This window comes from Trichechus manatus, unplaced genomic scaffold (genome assembly GCF_000243295.1).
Source record: "Trichechus manatus latirostris isolate Lorelei unplaced genomic scaffold, TriManLat1.0 scaffold00288, whole genome shotgun sequence".
NCBI lineage: Eukaryota > Metazoa > Chordata > Mammalia > Sirenia > Trichechidae > Trichechus > Trichechus manatus.
Window position 1 is genome coordinate 741,059 of NW_004444224.1, and position 26,508 is coordinate 767,566.

General features: G+C 42.1%; 1 protein-coding gene across 1 annotated transcript in view; it reads left to right on the forward strand.

Moving 5' to 3' along the window:
* The first annotated feature begins 398 nt into the window (after positions 1 to 398).
* Positions 399 to 26,508, forward strand: part of SLAMF1 (signaling lymphocytic activation molecule family member 1) — a 37,055-nt gene continuing 10,945 nt past the window's right edge. The window contains exons 1-3 of the mRNA XM_004390221.2: positions 399 to 520; positions 10,653 to 10,991; positions 13,260 to 13,544. Coding sequence (XP_004390278.1) covers positions 445 to 520; positions 10,653 to 10,991; positions 13,260 to 13,544 — 700 coding nt within the window. The 5' untranslated portion in view covers positions 399 to 444. The remainder of the gene's footprint in view (positions 521 to 10,652; positions 10,992 to 13,259; positions 13,545 to 26,508) is intronic.

Here is a 26,508-nt window from a genome sequence, read left to right on the forward strand (position 1 = left end):
AAGTTTGGCTTTGAACAAACGGATCCAAATTTGACCTGAGCACAAAGAAGACTTTCTTTGCACTCAAAAAAGAGTTAGCAGCTAGAACTTCCCAGAGAACTGTGACACCTCTTTCCAAGAAACAGCTAAGAAAAGTGGGAGGGGTGTACGTTTCTACCAAAAGCTAGGGCTTGGCTGAGATGACTCGACACAGCCCTCTTCCTGGCTCCAATAGTCTAAGTGCCTGACTCGTACTTCTTGAGAACAACAAAGTGATTTAAAGTCTGAAAAGAGATGAGCAATCCTCAAGACACAGGCAGAAAAAGTCCCTGTGAGACAGGAAGCTGCTGCGTAGACTTGCCAGCAGAGGCAGCGCTGCCTCACATGTAGGTCCTCTGCCCTGGTGTCTGTCTGTGAGCAGCTGCTGGGCTCCCGGCAAACTCCCTTTTCTCTCCTTCCTGGCTGATGGATCCCAAGGGGCTCCTCTCCTTGAACCTCCTGCTATTGCTCTCCCTGGCTTTTGAGCTGAGCTGCGGAACAGGTGAGTGTTCATCTGTTTGAGGGTTTGGATACCATGATGACCTGCCAGGAATCAGCATAGCCCTGTGGATGGAGAAAAGATGCAGGGGCTGGGGACTGTGGCCCGCTGTCTCTTCCTTAGGGACTGGCTCTCTGAGTTCTCCTGCCTCTTTCAAAGAGGAAGGAACATAATGAGTTCCCGGGCTCCTACCAAGGCTCAGCCTCACCAATCCCAGTTCCCAAGGAAAGCGGGAGCTCTAAACCAAAGGCACTGGTCACATTCCAGACCAGCCTGTCAGGGTGAGAGGCTCTGGTTGAAGTCCTGATTGAATGGCTGGTTTTGCATGGGTATCATTCTAGCAAAGACCCAGGCTAGAGAGACTAAGCTGAAGGGACAGAGCTCTGGGAGATTAATCCTACAACACTGCCCTGGAGGAGGAGCCTGACACACAAGCAGACAAACCAAGAGCATGGTCCAACAAGAAGGAAGGGGTTAGAGTGGGAAGGAGAAGGTAGAAGTGAAAGCCTCAGGTCATCAGCTAAGAACAGACAGTGGCCACAGTGTAGTTACTGGTGGCTAGTTTCCTGGAAGAGAAGGTTACAAGGCAGCAAAAAGGGGAGAAGACAGGATTTCTGGAGCCCAGGGTTAGTTACAGTAAGTGGGAAATGCAAATCTGGAGCCATCAGTGTCAGGGCAGCACGAGTGGTTGGGCCAGATAAACAGCAGAGCATTTGGGGCTGGGTTCTGCTCTTGTCTTTTGCCTTGCCTTCCTCCAAAGCTAAGCTAGTGTTCTTCGTTCAGTACTATCAGGGTTATGAGAAAAGGTACTTGAGGGGAAAAAAGTGAAGCAAGAAGTAGACTTTGGGCTGACTGTGTAAGTAAGGGTGAGCATCAATTCTTTTCTGCTTAAGTCTTGGGGTTTTGGTTAGAGTGTAGGAGACAACCTGGAGTAGAAGCAGCACCAGGGAAAGCGGGATATCCTGACACTGAAGGTGTTTTGGCCTTGGGGTTTTCAAGACTGCAAATCCATTATGAACTTTTCCAGGAAAAGCCCTGAGATATGCCAGGGATGTGAGGGAACTGTGGATAGGGACTGTCTCTTGCCAGACTCCCAGATGAGGAGGCCTACAGGGTACCTGAGCCTTTGCTGGGCCCCACTTTCCCTCAGAATCAGGCAGACCCATGACTTCCTGAGGTTTAGGGGAGGAACAATGGAACTCAGGACTCAGAAAGCCAAACTGAGCCACTTAAAGTTGTCATAGGAGGAGTACTTGTTGGTGACTATAAGGAGTGATTGGGTTGAAGTATGAGCTGAGCTTTTCCATCTCTGTGCTTGTTTGGCTCCTGATCAGGCTGGCCTACAGCATCTCCAGGTTCTGCTGACATCTGCTTCACTGCGGATTTTGGGGGTAACGGTTAGTGAGAAAACAGCCTAGCCCTACAGAAGCATCCACCCAATCAGCAACTACTCCTTTTCTTGTATTCTGTCTTCTTCTCTGAAATATGTACAAAAATTTTTCAGTGTTTTTATTTTTAAATACACAGTGTTTTGTGAAACCCCAATAAAACCCAGATGGAAATGCTTTGCAAATGAGACAGGTCAGCCATGACAGATTTACCCAACCAAGAAGCCTGATTTCTTGTAAAAACCGTACCCACTCTCCTTCCCATTTGTACTCAGCTCACCTTCCAACTCCCAGACAGAATTCTAAAAATTAAAAAGTTCACATGTCCCATCCCCCAAACAAGTGGATTTTCCATTTCACTCAGTGAGATTTTTTATTTTTCCAGGCAGGTCCTCCTCACCCCCTTCACACACACTGGGGGAGAGGTGAGGGACAAGTGGGTGGGTGCTAGGCTTGGCCCAAACTTTTCTGTTCACTGGCCCATTCTATCCCAAGATGTAGACTTAGTGCTTCCATCTCTTGAAAGTTTTCATACTGTAATATGATGCCATCACTTTCACCGTCTCCAGATCTTGGCTAGAAATCAGAACATCAGGGCTACTGGGTTTCATTCAAAAAATAATTTGGACAATTCCATTCAACCACTATCTGTTGAGGACACATGATGCAGCAGGCACTGTGCAAGGTGGGGGAGAAATAAAATAAACAACCACAGCCTCTGCCCAGCCCCTGATGCAGTGCCTGGTCCTGAGAGTCTTTCCATAAATATTTGTTGAATGAAATTAGTAGTATGTATTGCATGCTTGCTATTTGCCAGGCACTATTTTAACTGCTTTATGTGTATTATTCATTTAATTCTTACACCAATCTTATAGTATATGTACTATTATTGTTACCATTAACATTTTATAAATGAAAAAAGAAGCATAGAGTGGTCTAGCAATTGCTCTACCGTCACATAACCCGACTCCAGAGACTACTGTCTCAATTAAGGAAACTGAATAAGTTTATATTTGGTGAAGGGAGACTAAAATTTGTTTCTACGTCCCATACTAAAGATTAGAATATACTACCTATAATTGAAGTATATGGAATATGCTATAGAAGTTTTAGAGCATGAGAGATTTGGATAAAATTTAGAAGGCTTTGATCTGGAATTTGGAAAGTGGATAGAAACTTTTTTTCGTCATGCAATTTTTCACTTAATTTTTTGGTTAAGTAGTTTGTTTATTGGAAGACTATCACATGAACATCTACAAAGCCTAAACAATACAAAAAGGTGTGAAGTGAAGATTTACTCTCCCTCCCATCCCCTTCCCTGAAGGCATGTACAGTTACCCGGTTTCTTGCATGTCCTTCCAAATATATATATCTGGATTTTTGTGGGATTTGAAAAATAGTATTCTAGATGACAGCACAAATTCAGAGATTAAGTGTTGTGAGTATTCAGAAGGAAGTGAATGGTAAGTGGTCTGTTGTGTCTGAAATCTAGGGTGCATGGCTACAGCACTTCCATCTCCTCACTGGGAAGTGGGGAGAAGGAGCCCCATAACTTTTCCCCACACTATATCTCTTAAGGGTGTGTCTTAGTTATCTAGCGCTGCTATAACAGAAATACTATAAATGGGTGACTTTAACAAAAAGAAATAGATTTTCTCACAGTTTAGGAGGCTAGAATTCCAAATTCAGGGTACCAGCTCTAGGAGAAGTCTTTCTCTGTCAGAAGATCCTTGTCTCTTTGAGGTTCTGCTCCTAGGCAATCTTCATGCGGCTTGGCATCTCTCTTCCCCTATCTCTGCTTCTCATTTCTCTCCCTTACTTGTTTACTCTCTTTTATATCTCAAAAGAGATTAATTTAAGACACCTCCAAGATTAATCCTGTATCGTTAACATAACAAAGACAACCTATTCCCAAAAGGGATCATAACCACAGGCATAGAGGTTAGGATTTACAACATATATTTTTTGGGGACACAATTCAATCCATAACAGGGTGTTAGAAAGGTGAAACAGAGCACATTCTGATTTTTTTTTTTTTCTGGTTCTATATCTTTTTATTTTAATTGTACTTTAGATGAAGGTTTACAGAACAAATAGTTTCTCATTAAACCATTAGTACACATATTGTTTTATGACAATGGTTAACAACTGTACGACATGTCAACTCTGTCCCTTCTCAGTCTTGGTTTCCCTGTTACCAGCTTTTCTGTCCCCTCCTGCCTTCTAGTCCTTGTCCCTGGACTGTTGTACTCCACTAGTCTCATTTTGTTTCATGGGGCTGTCTAATCTTTGGCTGAATGGTGAACCTAGGGAGTGACTTCATTGCTGAGCTAAAAGGGTGTCTGGGAGCCATACTCTCAGGGTTTCTCCAGTCTCTGTCAGGCCAGTAAATCTGGACTTTTTTTGTGAGTTAGAATTTTGTTCTACATTTTTCTCCAGCTCTGTCCAGGACCCTCTGTTGTGATCCCGGTCAGAGCAGTCGGTGGTGGTAGCCAGGCACCACCTAGTTGTACTGGAGTCAGTCTGGTGGAAGCCGTGATAGTTGTGGTCCATTAGTCCTTCGGACTAATCTTTCCCTTGTATCTTGTTTTCTTCATTCTCCCTAGCTGCCGAAGGGGTGAGACCAGTGGAGTATCTTAGATGGTTGCTCATAGGCTTTTAAGACCCCAAATGCTACTCACCAAGGTAGAAGCACATTCTCATTTTTGAGAGAGGAAAACTTGACTCTGTGTTATCATTCATTCAGTTTTTTTTGTTCACTTGGGCAGCAAGAGTGTATTGAGCCCCTACAGTGTTCTAGGTGGGTGCTAGGGATACAGCAGAGAACAAAACAAACACAGTCCTTGCTCATGGGAGCTTATAATTGAGTAAGGATGATAGGCATTTAAGCATAAATTAACCATGTGATGAAGGATAGATGGAAAATGCACTGGAAGCGTATTGCAGGGAAGCCTAACGTAAGCTAGGCAACAGAAGCCTTCCCTAAGGAAGGAATGTGGAGGCCGAGACCTGAAGGATGGGAGGATTTAGATAAATAAAGGTGAGTTAGAGCTTTCAGGCTGAGGCACGGTAAGTGCAAACACTCTGAGATAGAAAGATCCAGCAACATCAAGGAATAGGCGACTGCCACTGGGGCTACAGTTTAAAAAGCAGACTTAGACAAATCATCTTTTCTTTGTAGGTCTAGGTTTACCAAAAGAACTGCAGGCCAATAAGTCCTGCCTCTTCTCTACCTGAAGGAAATGCTGTGGCAAGATGCTACAAGCACGCACGAAAGCACAGGCTGGGCAAAAAAGGGTTGCCATTAGGTAGAATACTACCTTGTGAATGGGTTAGCTAAATACTGTTGATTTCTGGCCAATATCCATGGGTTCATTTGAATCACTCTACTTTCTAAGCAGAATTACCCATGAAGGAAAATGAGTTGGTGTTTCCAGCAACAAATGTTTCCCCCCAGACTTGTTTTGATAAACAGGGCCTGACTGAATCACAGACTCACTGGAAAACGCTCATCAGGCAGTAGGATGTTTCAGAGGCAGGGACTCCACTTGGTGGGTTTTCTGAACCACTTTACCCTTCCTCCCTTCACACACACTTATTTTTCCACTTATGCTTAGGTGGCAATGATTTCCAGTGTTCCCTCCAGACTTGCCTCTCACATGCAGGCAGGTGTTACATCAACATTCTTTATGTAGGTTGTGTGGTCTCTTCCTCAGCTCTTCCTGGTTAAATTTTGGTTTCACTCCTCACGTTAACCACTCAACCACTCAGCCCGTCCTTCTCAGCTACCGCTTTTCTATTACTCTTTCCCTTCCTATTTTCTTTCCTTTATTTTTTCTTCAATTAAAAAAAAAATATATATATATATATTTTGCTACTCCTTTCCTCATCCTATATCCCTCTCTCCCCAGTTCCAAGTTCTGGAAGCAACCACAGTGCAAAGTCTGCAGGGTTAGGTAGAGGAAGGAGGTGCGTGGGAGAGATACGGGAGTGTAGAGGGTTATGGTCTGAGAGTGAGGATCATTTCTATTCTTTTTTCTTTTCGTATCAAAATTGGTCAAAAAAATCAACACTATGATAGTGGTTGTTAATCTTTTTTTGAATCTCAGATTCCTTTGAGAGATGAAATTTATGGGTACTCTCCCAGAAAATTATCCCTATGATCATCTACGAAACTTTTAGTACACAATTTCGGGGGTCTGTGCACCACATGACATTTCTACTTGCATGTATAGCTATAAATTTTGTCATTCTTTTAAATATAGACAATTATGTTCAGGACTCAAGAGGTTATTCCCTTGGATGCTGTACCTGTAATTCAGGTATGCGGTCACCAGTGGATCCACATTACCTGGACAGTCAGGCATTCATAAATGTCACTGGAAGAAAGTCCAATATGCTTCCCGATTTATCTTAGTTTAAAAAACAACAACCCACAAAACAGCATCTCTCATTTAATTAATTAAACAACAGGGAAGAACACTCTGTTTGAAGAGTTGATATATTAGCAGCACTTTTTTAAAGGAAAAAATGCATAATCCCCTTTCTCAGTTTCCTTAACAATAATGAATCTCAGCCCCTCTAGTCCTGATTTCAGCCCAGGTAGACTGGATTTTCTTTTTCCCAATCTTTGAATCTCTATTCTGACATTAGCTGGGATTTTCACAGGACAGTGCTGGGGTTTTGGGGTATTTCGGCATCAACAATATTTTGGCCAGTTTGCCCAATTTTTCAACAACTCATCTTAACCACAAGTCAATTGTATGCCTTCTAGGTGGCTGCCTCACTTAAGCAGAAGGTTTTATTTTACTCTTCTGACTTTATCAACTAGAACCATCTGTGCCCTCTCTGAGTCATGGGCTCCTTCTTTTACAAACACTAGCTTATGGTTAAGTTCAGTATATACTTGTTGGGCAAAGTTAAATAAGAGAGATTTTTGTCAGGTAATATGGCTTTCAATATTTGTAAATTCAACAAATACTTATTAAAATCCTACTACGTGCCAAGCACTGTTGTAGGGCATAAGAACAAAACAGCGAACAGAATGACGTTCTTGTTCTTCAGGCATTTACATTCCAGCAAGGGTGATAAAAATCAGAAATATGACATAAGGAAGTGATAAGTGCTATAAGAAGGGGAATAGCATTATTTTTAGATACAACGGTCAGAAAGGCGTTACAGAGCTGATAAATTTTTGAGCAGAAACCTAAAATAAAGTGAGGGAAAAAGCTATCCAGATTTGTAAGGGATAAGCGAGAAGTTTGCCAGAGAGAGGGAACACCAAACACAAAACCCTGAGACAGAAACGTTCTTGGTGAGTTTGAGGAATAGCAGGAAGCCAGTGTGGCAATTGTTCAGTGAACGAGGGAGAGGTACCACAGACCAGGTGGTACAGGGTCTTTGAAGTCATGGCAAGGACTTCAGATTTTATTCTATGGGTGATAGAAAGCCCTGGAAGTTTAAAAGTAGGGGAGAGACCAAATCTGACATGGTTTCAAAAGATTACTCTGTCCATTGTACGAGGCAGGCAGATAAATTGGAAGACAATGGAAACACCCGGGCCTGCGAAGATAGTGGTAGAAATGAAGTAAGTGAGAAGTGCTTGAATGCCATTCATATTTTGAAGGCAGAGCCAACAGGATAAGCTGATAGACTGATGTAGAGTATGAGAGAAAGAAAGCAGTCAAGGATGATTCCAACATTTTTGACCCAAGAAATTGGGCAAATTGTGATATTGTTTGCAGGAGGGGCTACAGAATCAAGAGTTCATTTGTTAAGGTTGAGATTGCTTTTAGACCTCCATGTGCTGCAATGTCACTATATTCACAAGTTCTTAGTGAAGGACTGTTTGGAGCAGAGCATAGACCAAACACTTTTAACGGTGTGACCAACAGGCATTTATTTCTTACAGAATAAATAGGACAGGGATGAGTAGGACTGCATACATCATCATCAGCCTAGGTTCTGCAAAGTTAGGCTCGGATTCACAGGGTTAGATCGCATCCAAGCACGTCCCAGTTCACGTCTTGGGAGGAGAATGCCTAAATTCCTCTCTCCCCTGATTAAATATTCATCAGGCAACCATATCTACATGCCAAATAGCATGTACAGAGAATAGGTAGGCGAAGGGGAAATAAAAAGTAAAAGATGGTAATAAAAGTGGAAAGTCCCCTGCAGGCAATAAATATCATTTATTGCCCCTGTTCAGACTATTCTAGATTTACTGGTGCCAGAGTATAGCCCTTCTTCCTTTACCCTACTAAGATAGTGTCCTGGGTTTCTTCAGAGGACAATCGTCTCCCCCTAAAGCATGTACTTTATGTCCATTAGTAGCTATTATGTCCATCAGCAGCCAGGGAGACGGTGAGGGACAATTATAATATAGCACACCTGTGCACCCAGCAGTGCTGAACTGTGTAGACAATTGGGAGTTCAGCAAAAGAATTTGGGTGGGAGATATAACTCTGTAAGCATACCAGATATATTTTAAACCATGCAACTGGATGAGACACTGGATTAATGAGGATGGGGAAAAGAAGAGGTCTGAGTACTAAGCCCTGAGACACTCCAATATTTAGAGGTCTGGAAGAGAAGGTTGCAGCCAAGGAGACTGAGAAGGGACAGCCAATGGAATAGGAGGAAAACCAGGAGAGTGCTGTCCCAGGAGCCAAATGAAGGAAGTTTTTCAAGGAGGAAGTGATTAATTCTGTCAAATGCTACTGAGAAAGCAAATGAGATGAGGCCTGAGAATTAACTTGGCATCATGGAGTAGACAGTGACCTTGACAAGGGTGATTCTAGTGAGTAGTAGGGGAGAACATCTGTTTGGAGTGAGTGCAAGGGAAGATGGGTCAGGAAATGGGAATAGAAAGTATAAACTCACATTAAATGACTTTTATCTACAGGAAAGCAGAGAAGTGGGGAAGTAGCTAGAGTTGGACCTGAGATCAGGGAAAGGATTTTTACAATCAGCATGATTGTATCTTGATGGAAATAGCCCAGTAGAAAATTGATGATTCTCCAAACTCCCTGAGGGACCGAATTACTAGGCTGAGGGCTAGGAACCATGGTCTCGGGCAACATCTAGCTCAATTGGCATAACATAGTTTCTAAAGAATATATTCATCCTACTTTGGTGAGTAGTGTCTGGGGTCTTGAAAGCTTGTGAGTGGCCATCTAAGATACTCCATTGGTCTCACCCTGTCTGGAGCAAGGAAGAATGAAGAAAACCAAAGACACAAGGGAAAGATTAGTCCAAAGGACTAAGGAACCACAACTACCGCAGCCTCCACCAGACTGAGTCCAGCACAACTAGATGGTGTCCAGATACCACCACCAACTGCTCTGACAGGGATCACAATAGACAGTCCCGGACAGAGCTGGAGAAAAATGTAGAACAAAATTCTAACTCACAAAAAAAGACCAGATTTACTAGTCTGACAGAGACTGGAGAAACTCCAGGAGTATGGCCTCGGGACACCCTTTTAACTCAGTACTGAAGTCACTCTTGAGGTTCACCGTTCAGCCAAAGATTAGACAGGCCCATAAAACAAAAGGAGACTAAATGAGCACACCAGTCCAGGGGCAAGGACAAGAAGGAAAGAGGGGACAGGAAAGCTGGTAATGGGGAACCCAAGGTTGAGAAGGGGAGAGGGATTGGCAACCAATGTCAGAAAACAATATGTGTATTAATTGTTTAATGAGAAACTAATGTGCTCTGTAAACCTTCATCTAAAGTACAATTAAAAAAAAAATTGATGATGCAAGAGGCAGGAACAATTGCAGAAGCAAAGCCTTGAAGTAAGTGAGTGCTCCATGAAGGAAGAGGCTCTGACCTTAAATGGGAGCATAGACCATTCATCCAGGTAGGTGGGTTGATTTGGTGGTGGTAATACATGGAAGTTCTCTATTGTTCTATTTTTTCAGTGAAATGAGAAGCAAGGACATTAACTAAGAGAGAGAGAAAAGCAGGTTGTGGTTTGAGGAGAGAGGAGGTGTTAAATGATCAGCAGTAGGATCCCTTACAGTGGTTTAAAAGTTTTGTTGGTTTCATTTCGGTTTGTTTTTTTGCTGGCTCAGCTTGTTTGGAGAAGAGAACTAAAATAATTTCTCACCCTCAATATTATTAACTATCTTAGGGTCTTTTGGGGGAGCTAGGACTCTACAGTTTTAACACTGGGCTCACCACTACCCTGACCCCATACCCTTCAGACTTTTCTTTATTCCTCACCACCAGAAATGATGCTCCTGGCTCCCTGATCCCCTGGAAGCTCAGGATTACTTTCAGTTGCCCTTCATCTTTCATCCTATGTACCCAATGGTGACAAGAAGCATAGTAGGGGAATTAAAAGACCTGGATTCCAGTCCTGACTCTGCCTTGTACTACTTATGTGACTTTAGGGAAATTATTTAACCTCCCTGTGCTTTAGATGCCTTAACTATCAGTCCAGTTTGGTAGAATTCCCTCCCAGATCAGAGAAACCCAGTGTTCCAGTTATCTGTGTTAGCTGTGTTAGTTCTAGTAAGCTCTATCCTAAATAATTGAAGATTTCCATTGGGATTTTTTAAATATTGAAAATGCAATGGGGATCCTCATGACGGTCCTCATACACTACTAAGGACCTGGCAACCTCAAGGATAACCCAAGAGAAAGAGGGTGAGCCTCCCAGTCTGCCATTCTTGATCCACAGATGAGGTGGTTCTCGAAGGCCTCTATGATAAAGGACTCTCTTCTCCTCCTTCCCATAGGTGGACACTCAATAGACTGCCGCAAGATTATCCAGAGGTTGGGAAGCAACATAGTGCTGCCCCTGACGTATGAAGGGATAAATAAGAGCATGAGCAAGAGTATCCGCATTGTTGTCACAATGGAAACATCACCTGGAAGTACCTTCAAGAAGAAAATAGTGTCTCTTGATCCATCTGAAGGGGGCTCTCCACCCAATCTAGAACATCGCTATAAATTTCACCTGGAAAACCTGAGCCTGGAGATCCTAGAAAGCAGGAAGGAGGATGAAGGCTGGTACTTTATGACTGTGGAGCAAAACTTTTCAGTCCAGCAGTTTTGCCTGGAGCTGAGGCTTTATGGTAATAATTGTGGCTTCCCCAGTTCACAATGGAGGGCCATGGTGGTCCCCTATCCAAGAATGTAGGCCTCTCTCAGAAGCAAAGAGTATGTAGAATTGGAAGCAACTTGAGAGATCATCTAGTCCGAAGATATAAACTGGGCTTCCTGGAAGGAGTTGTAGAGGTTCACAATTTATTTTAAATTATGCATTGATGGTAGCTATTAACACTAGCTACTGTCATTCCCATTTCCCAAAGGAAGGGAGTCTAGCTGCCTGTAGGCAGGAAGGCCTGGAGCCCACAGGACCTTTGGTTTACAAATAAGGTATTGTTTGGAGAAAAAAATGCTTGTCTTTATGATTTTTAAAATGTAGCCCAACCTCTCTTTTATAGTTGAGGATACTGGAATCCAGAGAGAAGTGGTTTGCGCGTGCTTATGCACAAGTGTGTGGGTTGTTCACTGCACTAGGGCCCTGGGTAAGTGAGAGCTGAAATTCAGCTCATGCTCTGCTTGCCACCCTGACACAGGATTTCATCTACCTGGTAGAAGTGACTTTTCTCATTTAAACAAAGGCTCTGGTTGTAAGGTTGGTTAGTTGCAGAACTTATACTAGAACGCAAGTCCACCTAACTCCAAGGCCAGTGCTTTTTTTCTGGCATCTGCCACTCCTTCTTGATTGCACCCAGAGGCTCACCTGAATTCCCAGGAATCCTGACAGCCTCATGGAACTTTCCTACTTCCTCAAAGTGACTTCCTTCTCTCTGGAAATGGGACAGGGAGCCCCACCCAGCCAGCATTTCTTTGAAATCCTCAGGTGTCTAGAGGAGACACAGCACTACCCTACCCCCGCTGGCCCCTGCCCCCAGCACTCTCTTGACTTCACACAGTGTGTGCAGAGCTTCCCCATCCCCTATCAGGTGTAGGAAGTCCTTGTAGCTCTAACAGTGACCTTGGGGAAAGGCTGCCACAACCAAGGAGACCATACAACCTGCATTTTTCAAAACAGCCCATATGTCATACATTCTGTCCTTCCATTACTATAAGTTCACTGTCTTTGTCACATCTTGTGATCAAATTCTTTCCTTGGAAAACACGGTCTCTGCAACCATGACTTTCTTCTCAAGTCAAAGAAAGAGACTGGAGTTTGAAGTCAGACAGAACTAGGTTCATATTTCAGTTTGGCCACTTTGAAGCTGTGTGACATTATATAAGACATCTCACTTCTCTGGAACTCAGTTTCCTCATCTATAAAATGGGCATAATTATAAGTACTGAAAAGAGTTGTTGAGAAGATTAAAGAAGGTGATGAATGTGAAATTCCAGCAGTGTGCCTGTCCTACAAGATAAAAGAACCCACTGCCATTGAGTTAATTCCAACTCATAGCAACCCTATAGGACATGGTAGAGCTGCCCATAGAGTTTCCAAGGAGCAGCTGGTGGACTCTAACTGCCAACCTTTTGGTTAGCAGCCATAGCTCTTAACCACTATGCCACCAGGGCTCACCCTATCCTACAAAAAAAGAAAAAAACGTCGAGTTGATTTCGACTCATAGCAACCCTACAGGACAGAGTAGAACTTCCCCATAGTGTTTCCAAGGAGCGGCTGGTGGATTTGAACTGCCAACCTTTTGGTTAGCAGCCAAGCTCTTAACCACTGTGCCACCAGGGCTCCAGCCTGTCCTATAGTAGTTGTGAAATAAATAAGACTTTCCCTTTTTCCTTACCTACTCCACAACATTAGAGTGGGGTAGGTTGATGGGGTCTGTGGCTAAGATTTTAGAGCTATTCCTACCCTAGATATAATACAATTCTTACTACACACACATACACACACATTGTAGATGAAGTCCTACCGTTAAATAAAGTCATTATTTTAGTAATTTATGTCATTTAGTCATTCGAGTTATTAGGAGGCTAATACCTTTAGTCAATGACAATTGAAACCCATGTGAGATTAGTTGATGGCAAACTCCACTCACAGAATACACAAGAGCAACCTAGATCAAGGGACATCAGGAAGAGCTCTGGTTATAAACAGTATTGGCAGGAGGAAATTAAAAAACAGAATCTCGTTCTTCTCTCTTTTATCCCGAGGTGGTCCTGGAAAGGAGCGTAGGGGAGAGAGAGGGATGGTACCCGTTAGCAAGGCCCACTAGAAATAAATGACATTAAAGCCCCTCGGTGAGGGACAGATGTCATTAGGCTGTGTTGTTTTCTAACATAAGGGTCAACTTAGAATTCCAGGGGGTTCGTTTCAGTGATGGCTCCCTTCCTCCCCTTACTGACAGAGGAGGTCTCCACTCCAGAAATTAAGGTGTTGAACTGGACTCAGCAGTCTGGGAACTGCAGCTTGATGCTGGCCTGTACGGTGGAGAAAGGGGACCATGTGGTTTACAGCTGGAACAAGGAGATGGACGCCCACCCACTGAGCCTGGCCAATGACTCCCACCTCCTGTACCTCACCCTTGGCCCTCAACATGTCAACAATGCATACATCTGCACCGTGAGTAACCCCATCAGCACCCGCTCCCAGATCTTCATCCCGGGACCTAGTTGCAGGCCTAATCCTTCAGGTGAGTGCCCTGGGGGTGGCTAGTGGGCCACATGAGTGAGTGTGGGCTCAGTCCCCACCTGGACCTATTGCTCTGCTTCCAAAGTTATGCCCTTCACTTTAGTAACAACATTTAACATTTTCTTTTGAGTTTACAAAAGCTCCCATGTGTATTCAGTGTATTTCGGTCAAAGAAAGAAAAAACAGTCACAGTCACAGTCAGTCAGCTCCAATTTTATGGCGGCCCCATGTGTGTGAGAGAAGAACTGTGCTCCATGGGGTTTCCAATGGCTGATTTTTTGGAAGCAGGTCACCAGGGCTTTCTTCCGAGGTAACTCTGGATGGACTCAAACTGCCAACCTTTTGGTTAGCTGCCAAGTACTTAACTGTTTGTGCCACCCAGGGGCTCCTTCATAATGACCAGGTGGCATTATTATATTCCGTTCATAGTCGAGGAAACCACTAGGAAGTGATGGAGCCAGACCCAGAGCCCAGGTCTCCAAGTTGTGATCCAGCCTCTCCTCCTCCTGCTTTGACTCCCACCTGCAAGGGAGGCTGGATGAGGGGGTGCAGGTGGCAGGCCCTGACTCCCAAGTCCACGTTCCATTTGTAATGGGACACTTCTGCACCATTAATCAGTATTTATTGATCCCATACTCTATGGGAAATTGGGAATAGACTTGATACATGATCTCTGCTCTCGAATAACACATTGTAAAGATAAGATCTGACACATTTGATCAATAATGAAAAACAGAAAATAATGAAGAACCACATTTGATGGAATGCACTGTGGATCCATAGCAGGTCAGCTGGGCCAGCGGAGTCAGAGGAAGGAGGGACTAAGACCTGGAAGTCTGGGGAATAACAACAATAAATCGTTGGCTCGTTAGTGTTGGCAAAGCGCTTTCGACTGCATCATCTCTTTTAATCCTCACAATAATCTTGCTAGATAGGTGTTATCATCACCCCCATTTTACAGATGAGGACATTAAAGCTCAGGGCATTTAACTACCCTCTTCAAGTTTCTTCAGCTTGTAAATAGTGAGTCAGCACCTAAACCTAGATCTTCCATCTGCTTTTTCTCTAGAAAGAAAAGCATCATCGTTCTGCTACCAAAAGAAAGAGGTGGCAGATTAATAAGCCCATCTAATCATTTGAGTTTGGATACAGGACAGACCACTGACTCTTTCCACCAGCAGATCTTGTGTCCCAGGTTCAGGAACAGAAGAACCAGGGGCCTGGCCCTACAAGGCATTACTTAAACCAAAAAAAAAACCAAAACCAGTTGCCTCAAGTCGATTCTGACTCATAGCAACCCTATAGCACAGAGTAGAACTGCCCCATAGGGTTTCCAAGGCTGTGATCTTTACAGAAGCAGACTGCCACGCTTCTCCCTCGGAGCAGCTGGTGGGTTCAAACTGCTGACCTTTTGGTCAGCAGCCAAGCACTTAACCACTGTGCCACGAGGGCTCCTTAAGGCATTACTTAGGCCCTAATATGCTTCTCTCTGCATCCACTGAACGCTGTAGGAGTCATTGCAAGGAGACTCTTGCCCACAGTAGGCTTGATGTCTATGTGGAGGGCTTTCCCAGATCACCAGAATGGGGGGATGGGGAATCCAGCCAGCTTATGCCCTTCAATATAGTATCCTCTCCAGTGAGAGATGTCCCGGAGTATTTCCAGATGGACAGTTATTGAACTTCTACTGTGTTCCAACTATGTTCCAAGGCTGTGCTAGGTGCTACGTACATAGAGATGAGAAAGACATGAGCGTTGCCCTGGAGGAGGGGGATGGTTCTATAAATTACATGATAAATAATTATCATATTGTAGAGTATGGTAGATGCACAATAGTTGTGCAAGGTAACAAAGAGGAGGGAATCATTCACACTGTGTCGGGGCGTCAGAGGCAGCATCACAGAGGATGTGACATCAACTGGTTTTTGAAGAGTAACTAGAAATTCCCCAAGCAAATAAAAGACAGACTTTCCAGGCAGAGGTAATCAGATACAGCTGAGTCTTGTTCTGCATTATCCTGTAAGTCATGGGAGCTAATCAAGAGTTTTAGGCAGAGGAGTAACATGGTCAGCTTTGCACTTCAGAGAGGAAATTCAATAGCGTGGAGAACAGACTAGGGCAGGGAAGAAGCAGAAAAGAGCCAAATTAGTTATTGGGGGTCATTTTTGCAGTAATCCATCAAGCGATGATGAGTTCTGACCCAAACCAGTGATTGCTAGTTTAACAAAGACTTTTTTCATAGGGCATACAGAGGGAAATTCCTGGCTTGGGACGAACTGGTGAGGTCTGAGGGTTTGTTAGAGGTCACGTCACCATCTATAATCAGAGCAGTCTGTCAGCAAGGCTGCTTGACCGAGGGCACACATCTACATGGAGATGTCAGCCATCTTGAAGAGATACCTTCTGGTTGGTGGAGGTTTCCACTTCACAGTCGGGGCAGGGGAAGGATGCTCACAAACTGTACACTGATTTAAAGTCTGGAACTATTCAAGTATGATTTTTTACAGAGGTCACAGCCTCTAAAAAATCTTTAGATATTTTTCACTTTCATGAATGAAAAGCTTAAAGAGGTTGTTGACATTATAAGACCAAATGCAACATGATGTCAGTAGCCTCCTGGCCAGACTCGCTTATACTAAGCCACACAAGAACATATTTGTTTCTCTAATTCTTTTTTTAAAAATAATTTGTAAATGATATATTTATGGCTCTAGGCCGTATATTTATTCTATTCCAATCAACATTTCAGTGTTTTGCTGTGAAAACACACTTTAATGTCTATTGTAATGAAGCACCTTCATTGCAACGTCTAAATCCTAGGGTGCTACAGAAGACTGTCACCAGGTCATGTGGAACAGTGTTGAAATTGGTCAACACTAAACAGTGTGCAACTTGCTGCTGTCCTTAATGGTCATGATTTGTAATAGCTATGCCTGTGCTGGAATGGTTAATACGTAACTTTAAATAATTCTGCTAAAAGGGAATGTCCCTGGAAGCTCGTCTAAAAGGAGGAGACCCTTTTCAGTAGATTAGCAAAAAGCTGGCTCAGAAAGCCTGAATTAGCTCAGTGGAAGAAAAGGCTTAACACCCGCCATTGAGCTCCAGAGGATCCTCCTTTCTATCAAGGCCATTTGAACTCAAATAGGGAGTTTATCCGTTATTACAGAGTCACCTAGATATTTCACGCCTAAAGCCAGGTCCCTCTCTATGGTGCTTCCAATCCAGCAAGCCTGATAAGAATGGTGGAAGGTAGAACCTGGGCATCTCTTACTGGCCAAGGCCTCATCACATGTCCACACCTGCTGTTAGAAGCTGAGAAACGTAGTCCTTTCTTGAGCAGCTGGAGTCCTTGGGTAGTACAAATGGTTAACACTCTTGGTTGCTAACTGAAAGGTTGGAGGTTCAAGTTCACCCAAAAGCACCTCAGAAGAAAGGCCTGGTGATCTACTCCCAAAGAATCTGCCATTGAAAACTCTATTGTAAGAATGGCGTGGCAGAGTAGTCTGACCTCCTCTAACTTCATAAGGTGGAAGGAGAATCAAGATCAACAGCCCAAGGCTGACGCCTATGAGGCAGAGGTCAGGCACGCCCCCTTTCTCCAAACTTTTTACCAGTTCTGACACCAGCCATCCCTCTCATGGCACTCTACGTCTCTGCTAGGTGCAATAATTTGTTGCAATGGCTACATAGAACTCACAGGTAATACTCACAATTACGGGGTTACTAGGGAAGTAGCAGCTTATAATTCAGCAACAGAAATGACCCAGGACAGCCTCTTCTCAGCTGTGCCCACAGGCAGGCCTCTCTCCCCAGCTCATGGCCCCTCAGCTCCTTGGCCCCTTGGCCCCTCAGCCTGGCTTCTATCCTGCTTGAGCAAGTGTTACAAATCTCTTTTGCCCTACCAATAAGTGCCCAGGGGCTGCCCCCTCCACCAGTAAGCCTTAGCCCAAACGTGCTCAGCTCTCTCGCTCTTTGTGAACTCTATTATGTCAACTGACTAAGTTGTCCCCCGAGACTATGGTCCCAAGCCTTTTAACCCAGTAAACCAATCCCTCGAGTTGTTTGGATATGTCTAGGAAGCCTCCATAACTGTGCCCCCTTTGTGGTTTGTTATATATATAGATATATATGCAGCACACACAAGTATGTATATACACATACCTACAGATACACCTATACATGCACGTACATTTACTCACATATGTCTTCCTATACACATATATGTATCCATGTCTACCTACGTAACCACACACATATTCTTTTGTTTGCTTTCACTGTTGTTGCAAAATTGTATAGGTTATAGTATTTACCAAAATTGTCCCTTTTTCTTTTGTACTTCTTAGTGTCTTTATTTACTGTGGTCAAGTTGTACCGACGTGATCCATATTTGGGATTGCTATTCCCATCACAAAAGGAACAACTGTCTATTATATAGAAAGTGATACCCTCTCCCTCTCCCTCCCCCTCCCATCCCTGGTAACCATCAAAGAACTTTGTTTTCTGTGTATATATCTGTTCTTGACTTTTTACAATAGTGGGACCATACAATATTTGTCTGTTTGCGATTGATTTATTTCACTTAGCATAATGACCTCCAGATTCATGTATGTTATGTTTTACAGACTCCTCATTATTCTTTACAGTTGCATGGTATTCCATTGTGTCTATGTACAACAATTTGTTTATCCATTCATCTGTCAATAGGCACTTATGTTGTTTCTATCTGTTTGCTATTGTGAATAATGCTGCAGTGAACAAAGGCGTGCATATGTCTATTCCTGTCACTTCTCTTATACCTCTAGGACATACACCTGGGAGTGGGATTGCTGGATCATAAGATATTTCTATTTCTAGCTTTTTGAGGAAGCACCATACTGTTTTCTATAGTGATTATACCATTTTACAATCCCACCAGCAATGTATAAGAGTTCCAATCCCACCACCACCTCACCAGAATTTTTTTTCTGTTTTTATTGTTTTTTTTAAATCATTGCCATTTTTGCAGAGGTGAGATGGTATCTCATTGTAGTTTTGGTCGCTATAAGTCGGAATCAACTCAATGGCAATGGGTTTTTTCTTTGGAATGGCAAATGACTGACAGCATCTTTTCATGCATTTGTTGACCGCCTGAATATTGTCTTTCATGAAGTGTCTGTTCATGTCCTTTGCCCATTTTTTTTATTGGATTGTTTTTATTTTTGTTGTTGAGTTGTTGAAATTGTCTATATATTTTAGAGATTAGACACTTAGCAGATATGTCACTGTCAAAGATTTTTTCCCAGTCTGTAGGTTCTCTTTTTACTCTCTTGGTAAAGTCTTTTGATGAGCATAAATATTTAATTTTTAGGAAGTCCCAGTTATCTAATTTCTTCTGTCATTTGTGCATTTTTAGTTTTGTTTGATAGGCTATTCATGCTTAAAATTAGGTCTCCTAGTTTTGACCCCATGTTATCTTCCAAGAACTTTATAGTTTTAGCTTCAACATTTAGGTCTTTGATCCATATTTTAGTTTTTGTGCATGGTATGTGAGCTATGGATTCTGATTCATTTTTCTGCATATGATATCCAGTTTTGCCAGCACCATTTGTTAAAGAGATTGTTTCCTCCCCATTGAATGGACTTTGACCCTTTGTCAAAGATCAGCAGCCCATAGATGGATGGATTTACTTTGGGGTTCTCAATTCTATTCCACTGGTCTATGTGTCTCTCATTGAACTAGTATCAGGCTGTTTTGATTACCGTGGCTGTACAGTAAATTTTGAGATCGGGAAGTGTGAGGCCTCCTACTTGGTTCTTCAATATTGCTTTGGCTATTTGGGGCCTACTTCCTTTCCATATAAAGTTGGAGATTAGTTTTTCCATTTCATTAAAGAATGTTGTTGGGATTTGGATTAGGATTGCATTGTATCTAATAGATCACTTTTGGTAGTATTGTTTTTTTTCACAATGTTAAGTCTTCCAATCCATAAGTATGGAAAGTTTCTCCATTTATGTAAATCTCTTTTAGTTTCTTGCAGCCGTGTTCTATAGTTTTCCTTGTATAAACCTTTTACGTCCCTAGTTAGGTTTATTCCTAGATATTTTATCCTTTTGGGGCTATTGTAAATGGTATTGTTTTCTTGATTTCTTTTCAGAGTCTTCCTTGTTAGTGTTGATCTTGTACCCTGTACTTTGCTAAATCCTTCTATAGTTCCAGTAACTTTCTTGTGGAGTCTCTGGGATTTTCTATGTATAGGATCATGTCATCTGCAGATAAGGATAGTTTTACTTCTTCCTTTCCAATTTGGATACCCTTTATTTGCCTTTCTTGCCTTAGTGCTCTAGTTAGGACTTCTAGTACAATATTGAATAAGAGTGGTGATAAAGGGCATCCTTGTCTCGTTCCTGTTCTTAAGGGGGAATGATCTCAATCTTTCTCCACTGAGAATAATTTTGGCCATTGCTTTTGCATATATACCCTTAATTATGTTGAGGAATTTCCCTTCTACTCGTATTTTGCTGAGAGATTTTATCAGGAAAAGGTGTTGGATTTTGTCAAATGCCTTTTCTGTGTCTATTGAGATGATCATGTGATTCTTTCCTTTGTTTTATTTATATGGTGAATTACATTGATTGATTTTCTAGTGTTGAACCATCCTTGCATCCCTGGTATGAAGCTCACTTGATCATGATTTTTGTGTGCTGTTGAATTCTGTTGGCTAGAATTTTGTTGAGAATTTTTGTGTCTGTACTCACGAGGGGTATTAGTCTGCAATTTTCTTTTTCTGTGATATCTTTGTCTGGTTTTGGTATCAGGGTTATGCCGGCTTCATAGAACAAATTAGGGAGTATTCTTTCCTTTTCTACGTTCTGGAATAGTTTAAGTAGAATTGCTGTCAACTCTTCTCTGAATGGTAGAATTCTCTAGTGAAGCCATCTGGCCAGGGCTTTTTGTTGTTGTTGTTGTTGTTGGGAAGTTTTATTTTATTTTTATGACATCTTAAATTTCTTCTTTTGATATAGGTGTGTTCAAATTTTCTACCTCTATTTGTATTAGTCTAGGTAGGTAGTGTGTTTTGGAAATTTGTCCTTTTCTTCTAGGTTTTCAAATTTGTTACAGTACAGTTTTTCATAATATTCTGTTATGATCATTTTTATCTCAATTGGTTCGGTTGCGGTATCACCCATTTCATTTCTTATTTTGTTTTTTGCATCTTCTTTTTTTTTTTTCCTTTGTCAGTTTGGCCAGTGGTTTGTCAATTTTATTGATCCTCTCAAAGAACCAACTTCTAGTCTTGTTGATTCTTTCTACTGTTTTTCTGTTTTCTATTTCATTTATATTTGCTCTAATCTTTATTATTTCCTTTCTTCTGGTGACTTTTGCTGCTCCTTTTCTATTTGTTCGAGTTGTAGGGTTAAGCTATTGATTTTGGCCCTTTCTGCTTTTTTGATGTGTGCATTTATTGTCATAAATTCTCCTTTGAGCGCTGCTTTTGCTGTGTCCCAAAGGTTTTGGTATGTTGTGTTTTTATTCTCATTTGCTTCTAAGAAATTTTTAATTGTATTTTTAATTTCTTCTATTACCAAACAGTTTTAAAATAAGGTGTTACTCGGTTTCCATGTATTTAATTATTTTTTCTTGTTCTTTCTGTTACTGATTTCTAGTTTTATAGCATTATGATCAGAGAAGATGCTTTGTATTATTTCAATGTTTTTGAATTTATTGAGGCTTGCTTTGTGGCGTAAAATGGGGTATATTCTGGAGAATGATCCATGAGCTTTGGAGAAGAGTGTGTACTGTGCAACTGTTGGATGGTGTGCATTGCATATGTCTATGAGGTCGAGTTGGTTGATTGTGTTATTTAAATCTTCTGTATCTTTGTTGAGTTTCTTTCTAGTTGTTCTGTCCATCACCAAAAGTGGTGTGTTAAAGTCTCATACTATTATTGTAGAACTCTCTCTCCTTTCAGTTCTGTTAGGGTTTGTTTTCTGTATTTTGGAGCTCTGTCATTGGGTATGTAAATATTTATTATGGTTATGCCCTCTCGGCGGATTGACCCTCTAATCATTATATAATGCCCTTCTTTGTCTCCTATAATAGATTTTGACTTCAAGTCTATTTTACCAGAGATTATTATTGCCATTCCTGCTCTCTTTTGGTTATTGTTTGCTTGATATATTTTTTTCCATCCTTTAATTTTTAACCGGTTTATGTCTTTGTGTCTAAGGTGTATCTCTTGTAGGCAACATATTGATGGGTCATGTTTTTTTAATCCATTCTGCAAGTCTCCGTTTCTCAACTGGTGCATTTAAAACATTTACATTCAGTGTGATTATTGATAGATATGAATTTACTGCTTCCATTTTGTTATCCTTTTTTTTGTGTGTGTGGTGTTAACAATTTCTTTGTTCTGCTTAATTTTATGTGCTGAGATTTTCTGTTTATGGATTTTCTTTCCATATCCTTTGTTGTTGATTGTGTTTACTGAGGCTTTTATTTTCTTCTTCTTTATTTTGATGAGCAGATTTATTAATTTTCTTTGTGGTTACTCTAAAATTTACCTTTCTCTTCCTAAGTTTAAAACAGTCTGTTATGTCTTGATATTGCCTTGACTTCCTCTCTGTGTGGAAGTTCTATAACTATACCATTTATTCCCCCCTTTTGTTTTGAAGCTGTCATCATTTACAGATTGACATCTCTGGTTCCCTGTTTTCAGTTTTGCAGTTTTATTTTACTTTTGAGAATTCTTTGTCTGGGTTGGTATCTGGGTGATGCTGTCATGTGTCTTAATCTCAGGTTCTTGTTTGATGTCACTGGTTTCTGAAGGACTCCCTTTAATATTTCTTGTAAGATTGGTCTGGGTTTTACAAATTCCCTTAATTTCTGTTTTTCTGGGAATGTCCTAGTTTCGCCATCGTATTTGAAAGACAATTTTGCTGGTTGGCAGTTCTTTTGTCTTATGGTTTTATATATGTCATCCCATTGCCTTCTGGCTTGCATGGTTTCTAATGAGAAATCAGCACTTAGTTTTATTGGTCTCCCTTTGTAAGTGATACTCGTTTTTCACGAGCTGTTGGGCAGGCAGAGTGCCAGGTCAGCTGGCAAGGAGCCTACAGTCCATAAGACTCCTCGTTCGCTGTTTTCATTCAGTTTCTCCTTCCCTTTAGTGTTTGTTCTAATTCTTCATCCTTCAGTTTGCTGTTCTGGGTTCCCAGATTGTCATCTGTATCCGTCTCACTTGGTTTCTTGGTTCTTTGCCATAGGGGATGGCGTGGTGTGTGTGACTAAGCTACCATCTTGGGCTATCTGACCAAGAAGGTATCTCTTGAAGATGGTTGACTTCTCCAAGTAGATGTGTGCCCTCATTCTGGCAGTCTTGCTGGCAGAACCACTTGAAAGGCAGGAAAGAGATCTGGTGCTCTCAGAGCCGTTACATTAGCATCTCAGTATCTCCTGGGGTGAACTACCTTTGCTTCTCAGGTTCTTTTATTTTCTTTTTTATCTCCCTTTAAGAATTAAGTTTGTGGACTTGAGAGAGAGAGAGAAGTGCAGCAGACTTCACAGAGACAAAAAAACCCCTCCAGCATTTTCCTTGGAGGCATGGCTACTTGCCAAGTTACCACATATAAGCCACAGGCAATAGAGTTGAAGACCACAGGGTGGAAACTCATGCAAAATACTCTTCATAAATGGCATAGTAGTTCACAACAAGCCTACTCAGCTACCTCTAAGAGGATCCCAGGGGGAATAGTCCCAAACCTCCAATTTAAGAATGTTCAGATAGGGTTTCTTTGTGAAGGAAGGAGAATGGGGTCTGTGGACCCCAGAACAACCTGGGCCTGATTTCTGAGTGTCACCTTACCATCCTTAGAGGCCCTGCTACATGACTGAGCAAAAAGAGGGGAGAGCCAGAGTTTCCACCACAGGAAATGGTGGTTTGAAAATGGGAACACAGGTGATGTTTTAAGAGCACAGACACACACTTACCCCCAGGTCCATTTTTCTATCATAAAACGTATGTAAAGTAGGTCATTGCTCTTTCCCTTCTACTCCTGCCTGTACGCCATGTGGAAGGTAACCCTGCCTTTCTTCTGGTACCTTATATTTGGCACATAGATGAATCATTCCAAAAGGGTACAGGACAGTCTTCTCACACCTTCATTCCTTATGGCCTCTAATTTAATTTAATTTAATTTAGTTCATCAAGTATAGATTGAGTGCCTTCTTGCCCTATATTGTATCAGGTGGAATGGTGGATGTAAATAAAGAATAAAGTACAGGACCTACCTTCAGGAAATTTACAGTCTAGACAAGACTTCTGTACGATGTTGCTGTTATTAACTGCCATCAAGTAGGCCTCTGACTCATGGATTCCCCATGCACAATAGAACGAAACGCTGCCCAGTTTTGCATCTTCCCCATGATAGGTTGCAAATCAGACCAGTTGTGATCTGTAGGGTTTTCACTGGCTGCTTTTCAGAAATAGATTGCCAGGCCTTTCTTTCTAGTCCATGTTAGTCTGGAGGCTCCGCTGAAACCTCTTCAACCTGCTAGCAACACAATACACCACTGACAGACAGGTGGTGACTGCACATGAGGTGTCTTAGCTAGGAGTTGAACCCAGGCCTCCAGCATGAAGGGCAAGAATTCTACCACTGAACAACCAACTTGTCATTCTATACATTAGTAGATGAGAAAGTATTATTAAAGAAACCACTAGCAAATTCCTCACTGGAAGGGAACTGTATTTGTTAAGATTAACCAGTTGTCACCGAGTCATGGCATCTGACTAGTGGCATCCCAATGTGTGTCAGAGTAGAACTGTGCTCTGTACGGTTTTCAATGGCTGATTTTTCAAAAGTAGATTGCCAGGTTTTTCCTTCAAGGCTCCTATGAGTGGGCTTGAACCGACCGAGCACATTAACCATTTCACTACCCAGGAACTCCTTGTTTAGGATAGTGCCCCAATAAATTTTAGGGCAGAAGGAATCCAGGTTGGATGGCTCTGTATAAGAAAGAGGAAGACCTTCCTTGTGCAGAAACAGGAAGAGAAAGAGAGGGTCTGAGCCAGTCAGATGGTAGAAAGCTGCCTAATGCACAACGGAATCCATTCCCTGTGATCCTTCAAATCTTCAATAAAACCCACAAAACTCTTGGTGTAGGGTTTTCTATGGAAACTAATGAAAGGATTTAACCTTTTACCCACACAGTAGAAGAGGTGGAGCTGCAGGAGCAAAGACTTAGAGGATCACAAGGAAATTATTCCCAGAAATTGCAGAATCATGGACAGCTTGACCTACACAAGCTGTACAAGTAGCATTTTGCTTGTATTTATCCAAATTCCTGAGGGCCATAGAGCCCCTGACATTCAGTTTCCATGCAAATATCATAATTGGAGAATAGCATCAAATAGATTAAGACCAGATGCAAAAATACTTGGACCTGCTCTACAGGCAGGGAAACTAAGTCACACACAAAGGATGAGACTGAAACGTCTCTGAATATCAGTGAAGGGACTCATCTGAATCTTGAGATCAAACCCATCTCCTTGTCCTTTCAATTAATCAGCAAGAATTTACTGAGGACCTATTACATGCCAAGTACTAAGAGAGCTGCAAAAGAAGTATAACAGATAGTCTCTGGCCTCCAAGAATCTGGCAGCTAGTTGGGCAACTGAGGCCAGAGGAAGGAGCTGACACTTGTTGACCACCTCCTGGACTCCAGGCACTGCTCTTGGCACTTCGCATACATTATCTCATTGATTCATCAGAATAACGCCATGAACTAGATGTTGTCATGCTCATTTTACTGATGGAGGAGACTGAGACCCCAGAAGGTATAAATAGCCTGTCTGAGGTCACAGAACTATCAAGTGATAGATTCAGAATTTGAATCTATGTGTCAGGCTCCCAATACCATTACTGAAAAAGGTCTCCATGGCTATCTTAGTTACCTAGTGTTGCTATAACAGAAATACCACAAGTGGATGGCGTTAACAAAGAGAAATTTATTTTCTCACAGTCTACTAGGCTACAAGTCCAAATTCAGGGCATCAGCTCCAAGAGAAGGCTTTCTCTTTGTGTCAGCTCTGGAGGAAGGTCGTTTGATGCATCAGTCTTCCCTTGGTCTGGGAGCATCTCAGCACAGGAATCGCAGGTCCAAAGATGTGCTCTGCTCCTGGCCCTACTTTTTTTTTTGGCTTCTCTGTATTATTATTTTTTTTTATTGTTGTAGTTAAATGCAGTTTACATTTTAAGTTAGTCTCCCATACAAAAATTTATACATACATTGTTATGTGACCCTAATTGCTCTCCCCATACTGTGACAGCATGCTCCTCCTTTCTACCCCTGATTACCCATGTCCATTCAACCAGCTCCTAACCCTCTCTGTCTTCCCATCTTACCTCCAGACAGAAGCTACTCATTTAGTCTCTTGTATCTACTTGAGCTAAGAGGCACACTCCTCACGAGTATCACTTTATGTCTCCCAGTCCAGTCCAATCCCCATCTGAAGAGTTGGCCTCGGAAATTGTTTTAGTTCTGGGCTGACAAAGAAACCGGGGGCCATACTTTCCGGGGTTCCTCCAGTCTCAGTCAGACCATTAAGTCTGGTCTTCTTACTAGAATTTAAGTTCTGCACCTCACCTTTCTCCTGCTCCATCTGGGGGCCTCTGTTGTGTTTCCTGTCAGGGCGGTCATTGGTGGTAGCCGGGTACCATCTAGTTCTTCTGGTCTCAGGCTGATGAAGTCTCTAGCTTATGTGGCCCTTTCTGTCTCTTGGGCTAATATTTTCCTTGTGTCTTTGTATTCTCATTCGCCTTTACTCAAGGTGGTTGGGACAAATTGATGCATCTTAGATGGCTGCTTGCAAGCTTTTAAGACCCCAGACGCCACTCGCCAAAGTAAGATGCAGAACATTTTCTTAATAAGCTTTGTTATGCCAATTGACCTAGATGTCCCCCAAAAGCATGGTCCCCAGACCCCT